The sequence below is a fragment of the Neocloeon triangulifer genome, unplaced genomic scaffold (genome assembly GCF_031216515.1).
Source record: "Neocloeon triangulifer isolate White Clay Creek 2 clone unplaced genomic scaffold, ASM3121651v1 ptg000011l, whole genome shotgun sequence".
Taxonomy (NCBI): domain Eukaryota; kingdom Metazoa; phylum Arthropoda; class Insecta; order Ephemeroptera; family Baetidae; genus Neocloeon; species Neocloeon triangulifer.
This window is the reverse complement of record NW_026775553.1, coordinates 3501875-3510634: the sequence shown is the minus strand read 5'-3', so window position 1 is coordinate 3510634 and position 8760 is coordinate 3501875. Positions and strand designations below refer to the sequence as shown.

Genomic DNA, 8760 nt, shown 5'->3' with positions numbered 1-8760 from the left:
CTGCCAACCAACAAAATTGCAAAAATTGGCACTACCGAAATAACCTCCTTGAAGCAACGGGAAACGGGGGGAAAAAGAAGCGAGGGCAACGAGAGGGAGGAGAGGGGAAGTACACAAGTTGTTGTTCTTTCTCGTTTTGCTGAGATTTGTGATGTGTTTTGAATTCGCCAATTTTTAACGAAAACATGCATTATTTTTGCCGATTCGGCCCCTAGGTAAGGTTTTAACTAATCCATCTTGTTTTTAAAATGCTATTTATAAGTAGGGAATATACTGTTTTGGCGTGAACGCTAAATTATTGGCAAGGTTTGTGCTCGGGAGGCAACCAACACTGAAATATTTTTATGTATTTAAAATCTATCCCTTTTTTTCCTAAACATTCAGTATCAGGGGCCAATTCATCATCTAACCGACACTTTGGTTGATTTATGTACATTGAGCCTCTCAAGCACTGAAAGGTGATATTTTGGCATAAGGTTTTAAAATCTTCCACCCATGTTGCATTTATAAAATCCATTATGTACCTTTAAATAGGACCATCAAATAGATTTTTAGATAATTTATTTTTGTAAGTTTGTGTTTTTCCAAACAGATTGAATGTATCAAGGCCATCAGGATTTGCGTTTATTTGGTTATTCCGGAATTATGGACGAGGGTCAGCACTTGCCTGGCGTGCCCACTGCAATTTCCATACAGGACACTCCGACCGCGGCTAACGTTGAACTCGTAGATGCCAGCGAGGGTATCTACAGGATCGTAACAACTAATGGCATTCCCTATGGTGTTTGCGGGCAGTAAGACTTGATTTGATTTAAATTCGTCTTATCATTTGTAAATTAAACTAGGCAACTACAAACAACACCTGCTAAAACATCAGGGCAGATCATCCAACAGATGGCAGGAAACTTTCAAAATCAGCATTTACAGATGAATCCCAATTTCATCTTACAAAATCCAAATCAACAAGGTAGTCAGTCTCAGCAAAGGATTGTATTAGACGGCTCTTCCCAAAAGTATACTGTCTACCACCCTCAAGTCTTTAAAGTCATGCCTAGTGCCAGCAACATCATCATGGTGTCTCCGGTAAAACTGCAAAATTATAAATTTCTCAGATTATGAATTTCAATTGGCTTTCTTCTAATTAATTTTAATTGTCTTTCCACAGAATGCTCAACAATACGCTGTTAGAAATGTGCAGCAGTTTCAGGAAAAATTGGGAATTGAATTTGCGAAGCAGCCTACCCCCATGAAAATTCAAGCATCGCCTCCTCGACCTCCACAACCCAACCAATTGTCTCCTCCTCGGCCTCCTCAACCTAATCAATCTACGCCTCCTGCTCCTCGTCCCTGCCAACTTCTGTTGACACCCCTGCGCCCTGTCACTCCTGCAGTCCCCCAACTCATCCCATTTGGCAACAAGCACCAACCTGTGATGAGCCCACAGCGCACTCAAACCACTCCTCCCATGTAAATAAATATTTTCATTTAAAATTTTAATACTTACATGTGTGTTTAGAATAAAGAAACCTCCTCAAATCCTTAAACATGGAAACCAGAACTACAACATCATCTCATCCACATCATGCAAGGCTGTTCCTATCTCAAGTTTTGACAATAGCAATGAAAATGAGTAAGTTTTTCTTCCTCGTTTTAGTTGCTTTTTTGATAATGTTATGATAGATAAGCTTATTAAAAAAAGAAAAGCGCCATTTTTCAAGTTTTAATAAATATTTAAGAGATTATTAATTTTGTTTCCTTTGTCCAAAATTTTAGAGAAATGGAGACAGAGCAACCTCCGCCTCCACTACCTACCGAACTTCCCAAGACACCACCTCCGCCACCGCCACCACCCTTACCTCAAGTCAACGAAGCTCGTTTGCCACTGAACACAAATTGTAGTACACCTAAAGTGTCATCAAGCCTGGTGAAAAACAGCGTGTTGTTGAGCTCAAGCTCTCCAAAATTTCCAACGTCTCCAATGAAGAGCAACATACCTCCTCAAAGTTCACCCACAACGCAACTAACTCAAGCCAAGGTAATTTTTTATGAATTTCAGAGGGCAATACTTAAAATTGTGGTTAGGCCGAAGAAAAAGATACCATTATGAAGATGATGCCAGGGAAGGTGGCCATTTGCAAAAACTGTGGCTTATGCAGCATAGATTTGAGCAGGTGTCAGAGGTGTAACAGAGTTTTCCCTCCCGATGTGAGGATAGTTGATGATCCAAGCCTGGTGAAGGCTCGGAAACAACCAAATAATAGCACTGGCAAATCATATCTTAAAAATGTTGCACCACTTAACAAGCATTCTCCTGCACCTCCAATTCCTTCAACTTCAAAGCTGAAAACTGCTGTTTCAACTACGGCAGCTAAACCTGTTGGATTAACTTCAAAACTGAAGCCAGCTTTACAGGTAATGCTTTGAATTTTTTTAAATTTTAACTTTATAGTAAACGGAGATTTAAAAATAAGAAAGTATTCACTGAATGATATTAGATGTCGGTTACTTATTTTTTTTCCAATTAATATGAAACCACTTCCTTGTTTAATAGCAAAGCCCTGCGCGCCAACCACCTATAATAATTAAGAACAAAAGAGCAGTGCCTGTGAAGAAGCCCACTGTAGCAGAAGAACCTGGTATTTTTTTTTTACATAATTTGTATTTTTAGTCTAAAATATAAAATTGTTATTAGTCTGTCTTACCATTTCTGATGATGAGGATGATAGTGCAGCAAGTAGACTGAAACCTGCACCAACCCCAGTGCTCAGTGTGGAGAAGTGCATTGTAATTAGCAAAGAAGCTGAACTTAGTTCCACGATCACAGATAAGGAACCTTCTATTGAGGAACTGCAAATCACAGAACATGATATGAAATTATCATTAGGTAAGAATGCATACGTTTTTAATTTATTTTGTAGTATTTCTGAATTGCATGATGTTTAATTTAATGTCAGCAATTTAATATTTGCAACTTTCTGCAGGCATAGGGAACAATTTGATTGAAAACTATCAAAAGGGCCATGTTGGAGGGGGAGTCACAATGAAATGTCGGACAGTGCGTGTTGGATCTTACAAAGTTGCCCCATTGGAGAATGTACTGATCTGTCCTGAAGGTGTGCGGATCAGTTTGCCACACCCAGAAACCAAAGGTGCCTTGCTAATTTTCAAATTGAAATTAATTTAATGTTTCTTTGGTAGTTCCACTAGTTATTGAGGTCCCTCGGTCATCGATTGTGACGGTGCTGGCTCATATGGGAAGATCAGTTCCAGTCTTATTCTTTTACGTCAGGTGCTCCACTGCTGATAAAATAAGAGTTATGCTCAGCATGACTGATGCTAGCAAAGAACCTTATTTTGACCCTTTATCCAAGAACGAAACAAGGAAAAGGATTACTATTCTCCCGGAAAAGTTAAGTGACGAAACTAAAATTCTTCTCAAGAATATTTTCGGTAAAGCATATGGCAGGGACATCATGACAATGTTGGAATATAAAGAAGCCAATGCTCTTTTGGTCAAGGCCTCTCCCATGAGCAACGAGGTACAATTACCTTATTAATTAACTTAATAAACTTACTCTAAAATGCTAATTTTTTTAGAGTGTTTCTGGCACAAAGTCAAGAGCAAAGGAAGTAAAGCCAATTGTAGAAGAGAGCAAAGAGTGAGTGATTTATTTGCTTTCATGTCTTTTTATATACATTTTTTATTCTTCAGACTCTTTGTCTACCCAAAACCACCTCTCAAAGGAGGTATTCCTATTACCACATTTGATTACCTTTGTCTTGGTGAGGAGCAGTTTTTAAATGATGCCATTGTCGACTTCTACTTAAAGTGAGCAATCAAATCCAAATAAAATTAACTATCTTGTTTCTATGTGCAACAATAATTTGCAGGTACTTGACACTGACAAAACTCACAGAGTTTGACCAGGCTCGGACACACATCTTCAGCAGCTTCTTCTACAGGCGACTTACAACAAAGCAACTTACAAGAAAGTCCGATGCAAATACTGAAAAGTTGAGTGCTTCTGAGCAACGTCATGCTAGAGTCAAGAGCTGGACAAAAAACATAGACATCTTTGAGAAGGATTTTATTTTTATTCCCATTAATGAACAGTAAGATCTATTTTATTTCTTGAAATTTTTTCTTAAACTAATTGCTTGCAGCGCCCATTGGTTCTTGGCGGTTATCTGCTTCCCTGGACTAGAAGGTCCTGTGCGTTTCTGTGATGGCCAGCCAGTGCCAGCCGAATTGTTGAATAAACCAAAACAGGCCACAGCAAAAGTGACCATCGAGGGTGGATCCGGTGTCCTCAAACAATTCACCATCGGAGCCACAACTGTCACTCTTGCCTCAAACGTGTCGCCCAACAGCCTCAAAATTCTCCAAGCAAAGAACTCTGAAACAGTAAGGGACTTCTTTGCTTTTTTTCCCAGCCAAACTAATTATCTGCTACAGATCATTGCACTTGAGGATAGTGAAGGCTCTGAGAGGGATGAGGCTGAAGGGGATGAGGACGAGTTTGAGACGGAAGAAGAAACTGAGGCTGAACAGAATCAGGAGCAAAGTGCTGTGGAAAAAGAAGCTCCTGTCAAAATCGAATGTGACTATATTTACCCACCAGATGCTGTCAAGCAGTTAGTTTCCGTATTTAGTTATTGTTAATTTTCTTTCATGAGTTTGTTTAGGCCCTGCATTTTGATCTTTGATTCGCTTCCAACAAATCGAAGGGGCAGGGTGGTGGCTACTCTTAGGGAATACCTGCGTATTGAGTACAAAGTAAAAAAGGGAAAGGAGCGCGACTTCAACAAGGACAACATTCGTGGCTCGTTGCCCAAAATTCCTCATCAAAACAACTTCACAGACTGTGGATTGTTTATGTTGCAGTATGCCGAGAGCTTTTTTGAGGTCAGCTGATACTATTTCAACGCTTTTGCATATTTAAACAACAGCCTGTCTCTTACAGCACCCTATCAGAGATTTTTGCCTACCTTTAAAGAGTTTGCTACAATGGTTCGAAGAGAACACAATCCGGACAAAGCGAGAATACATCGCCAAACTGATACAGAAGATGATGGCTGAACAGGGTGTTAAGGTCAAGTTGCCGGAACTGACCTTCGCCAAACCCCTGACCTCAGGGACGCTTGAAGTTGTTGGGAAATCTATCAAAGTAGTCATACCACCTGAACCAAACGAGTTAAAACCAGAGCTGCAGTCAATTTGTCCAGCCGAAGAAGTACCGGGTGAAGTTGAGACTCCAAGAGTTGTGTCCCTGTCGGTGATTGTTCCAGAAGAACATGTGCTGCCGCCAGTCGAGGCAAACATTGAGAGTGAAATTTTGGTCAGTGAGGACTTCAGCAAGTGTGAGTTAAATGACACAGGAGGCAGCAATGACCCTGAGGACATGGAACATTGCATTCAGTTGGTGGATCAACATTTCCCAAACGATGATCCAACAGACTTTGCCACTGAGGACTGTGCAGACAGCAGTAGTGCTAAGCGGAAAGCCGAGTGTGATTCGGAGACTATCAGTCCTAAGCGGGTTTGCTGATTGACACCGAACCTTAATTGTTTCTGAAGATCTATTTTCCACAGGATCAATTATATTAAGTATGCCATGCAAACTTTTTGACTTATGTTGAATAAATTTGTATGCTTAATTGATTACCACTTTATAAAAACAATTTTTATTTCAAAAGAGACCCTGTGGGGGGTTGAATATGTTGCGGGCCTGATTTTCTTTTCTTTGACTTTTCTATAAATGGAACAAGCCTAGTAATAAAATTAAAATTTACTCCTCTTCACTTTTTAATTTGATTGTAAAAATAAAATGTGACAATTTTTCATCACTTTTAAGAATTTCTTCAATTTGGCACACTTCTCTTCCTTTGCTTTGAAGGAACTGCAGACTTTTCAGCAAATGATCTGATCAAATTTGCCAAGAATTTCCTCTTCTTTCGAACATCCTTTGAATCAAACCAGTTTTCAAAATCTATTTCTCGAATCGATTGACCAGCTTTCAGCAACTATTGTAAGAAGAGATTTTTTAATTAAAGATATAAATATTTTGTTTATCAGCAACCTTCAGGAACTGTTCAAAGTATTCAAGGACAAAAAGGCCGCAATCTGAACCGTTCTTTTGCTGAGGAACTAATGGCACAATCAACTTGCGACAGTTAGGGCCTCTGATTTTGCGACCCAAAACTCTGCGACTTTCACAGTCTAAGTAGTGGTTTAGTTTTTTGGCCACCAGCTCCATTTCAGCCTCACTGTCATCATCTATCATCGAATTCAAAATCAGGAAAATGAACCTACTAACACATAATAATTATTCAATAGAAAAAAATTGTCAGACTAATCATACTCAGCATCCTTCTTTTCCTCCTCAGATAGCTCTGTGTCCACAATAACCAAGATCCAGTGATCACTAAAATTAAAATTGAATAATTTTAAGATAGAAAATAAATTACCTTTTACCAGTCATGAACAGGGAAGATCAGATATTTGAAGTCGAAAATTCTGTCTTCTGGTTTCCAAGGGCGAATGAAGTTGCCTTTAAGGGACTTACTTTTTTCAATGTCAGTGTTTAGTCGCGCATAAAAATAAGTGCTGAAGAGGTAAACTTGGTCACAGATTGTTTTCGGACATTGATCAAGGAGGTATCTAGATGAAAATTAATCATCAAATTAAAAGTACCCCTTTAATCAATCTTACTGGAGGTAAAAGTTGATGATGCTGTCATTGAGCCATGCATGAGGATCAAGGCAGTCAAGATCCATTTTGGTAAAAGGAAATTTCTCTCCTTTCTTGCTTTGATAGAAGATCTCGTTTTCATCAGTTTCATCATCGTCGTCTGAAGGTAATTCCAGCGGGGTTGATTTATCAAAGTCATTCCTCTTTCTTCTCAACTGGAATAAAAAATTATTATAAAAAAACACACAAAACATTTGAATTATTACATTGTATCTTTGACACTCTTGTGTTGGCGCAGGAGCTGCTAGCACTTGATTTTCGGTTTCTCCAATTTTTCCACACGAAACGCTGCTCTGTGTTTCTGTATTTAAGTCATCTGACGCATTGCCAGAGTCATTTTGGTCCATCTCTCCTTTTTCAACAGGTTGATCTATGGCCAGCTCTTTGTTTGCAGAACATTCTTCATCCATTGCAGTTTCCTCTTGGACTTGTGAACTCTCAGCATCTATTTTGGGCGCAGAACTTTTTTCATTCACTGCAGTTTTCTCTTCCACTTGTGAATCTTTGTCGTCTTTTTTGGACCCTTCTTCTTGCACTGGGACAGTTTCCATTTCCTCCAAAACTTTCTGTTCTTGCTTCTCTTTGGAATTGTTGTTTAGGAGAGAAATTCGATGTTTGAAAATAGGAGGTCTTTTGTAGACGAGTGTCCTTTGTTGTTCCTTGGTTGTTTCATTTTCACCAATTTTCTTCATCTCTTCCAGTGGCTTGTTATTCTTTTCCATCAGCTGGTGTTTCACTCGCGGTTCTTCTGGCTGTCTTAGCAATTTGTAGTACACCTGCCATCGTAAAAAAAAATGTGAGCTGTTGATGATTTTTTTTCCTGTGAAGAACGAACCTGGAAAATTTTGTTTACTTGTTCGAATACACTTCTCAAAACTTTAGATGTGAGGTTTTCAAACAAAAGAAAGTTGCTGTTTAGAACCAAATTCTTCTTCAACAATGTGCCCAGCAAGTCTACTTTATTTTTTAATTCCAGTGGCACGACTTCCGAGACGAGGCTAGATGTATTACATATTTTAACATCAGTGCAAAAATACCAAAATCTAAAGGCTTTTTACCTGGAGCTTCTAACAACGTCATCATTTTTCAGTTTCAGTCCCAGTCTCAATTTTGTCATCAAGCAAATAACCAAAAATGACCAGCATTTCCTGCAAAACTATTTAGATAAACAAATATTTAAGTTAACAAGCTTACCCTTCATTGTCCACAATAAAGATGAATAAAAAGTCCTTGTTTGCAATCTGCTTGGTTCTGATGAATTTAGTTAGTTTTTTTAGAAGAGCGTCAACAGTCATGAGTCTCTCGTGCTGTTTGATTATGTTCCAAAAAGCAGGTTCTAAGAAGCATATCTTCTGTCTGGCCAGTTGCGTAAGGTTTGACTCAATAAAACCACTGAAAAATGATCAATTATTATGTACACAATAAATACCAATAAATACATATCTCCATATACTTCAGTCATTGCAAAAAAAAACCATTAATTCAATCGATTTGATTACAGAGATAAAGAGAAAGCAGAAAATTAATGCTAAACACTATGTACATACTTGGTTTTCAACATAACCTCAGCATCAAATTTCATGTTGATCCCACGTCAGAATTTATCGCAAGTGCCCTACGACGCTAACTATGCGAAATGCATGTTTGCGATTAAAATTAGAATTCTGCAACAAGAAATTATATGTCTACGAGTTGCTAAATTACTTTCGCATCGAGCGAGAAGCGAAGCATGGTTGAAAATGGGCGTGGTTGATGCAAATTCAAAACAACAGGTCCAATTCGTCCGATTGAAATCCAAGAACCAATCATAAAAGAACTCCGCGAAATTTAAACTTGAGTTAATCTTGCGTAATACAGTGTAATATTTTGAAATTGTATAGAAACTGGTTAATAGTAATAGGATGCTTGATCTTGATGCTTCCAAATTTAAGTCTTGCATTAATTGCATTAAATTTTTGCATTAGCAAAAGAAATTTGATCAATATTAAATAGTGCGCTCTCTTGTTGCT

The 8760-nt window shown here is 38.4% G+C and overlaps 2 protein-coding genes across 4 annotated transcripts; one reads left to right on the top strand and one right to left on the bottom strand.

Annotated features, from left to right (window-relative positions):
* The first annotated feature begins 66 nt into the window (after positions 1–66).
* On the top strand, positions 67–5673 carry LOC132195845 (sentrin-specific protease 6-like). Of its 2 annotated transcripts, none has more exons than XM_059618094.1 (18): positions 67–215; positions 593–794; positions 846–1083; positions 1166–1467; positions 1517–1630; positions 1774–2035; positions 2083–2412; positions 2552–2636; positions 2693–2884; positions 2982–3149; positions 3199–3539; positions 3598–3659; positions 3713–3829; positions 3892–4113; positions 4165–4405; positions 4457–4635; positions 4687–4906; positions 4965–5673. In XM_059618094.1, the coding sequence occupies exons 2-18, from the start codon at positions 598–600 to the stop codon at positions 5547–5549; spliced, it is 3855 nt and encodes a 1284-aa protein (XP_059474077.1). In that variant the 5' UTR covers positions 67–215; positions 593–597; the 3' UTR covers positions 5550–5673. The 2 variants fall into 2 exon arrangements, with proteins under 2 accessions (XP_059474077.1, XP_059474078.1); XM_059618095.1 differs by having other exon boundaries at positions 108–215; positions 574–794.
* A 104-nt stretch (positions 5674–5777) lies between these two features.
* Positions 5778–8505, bottom strand: LOC132195847 (sentrin-specific protease 2-like). Of its 2 annotated transcripts, none has more exons than XM_059618097.1 (10): positions 8299–8505; positions 7946–8143; positions 7810–7899; positions 7587–7749; positions 6958–7527; positions 6713–6906; positions 6476–6661; positions 6363–6425; positions 6081–6312; positions 5778–6024 (listed from the first exon to the last, which is right to left on the bottom strand). In XM_059618097.1, the coding sequence occupies exons 1-10, from the start codon at positions 8331–8333 to the stop codon at positions 5863–5865; spliced, it is 1893 nt and encodes a 630-aa protein (XP_059474080.1). In that variant the 5' UTR covers positions 8334–8505; the 3' UTR covers positions 5778–5862. The 2 variants fall into 2 exon arrangements, with proteins under 2 accessions (XP_059474080.1, XP_059474081.1); XM_059618098.1 differs by having other exon boundaries at positions 6081–6309.
* Positions 8506–8760: the final 255 nt, after the last annotated feature.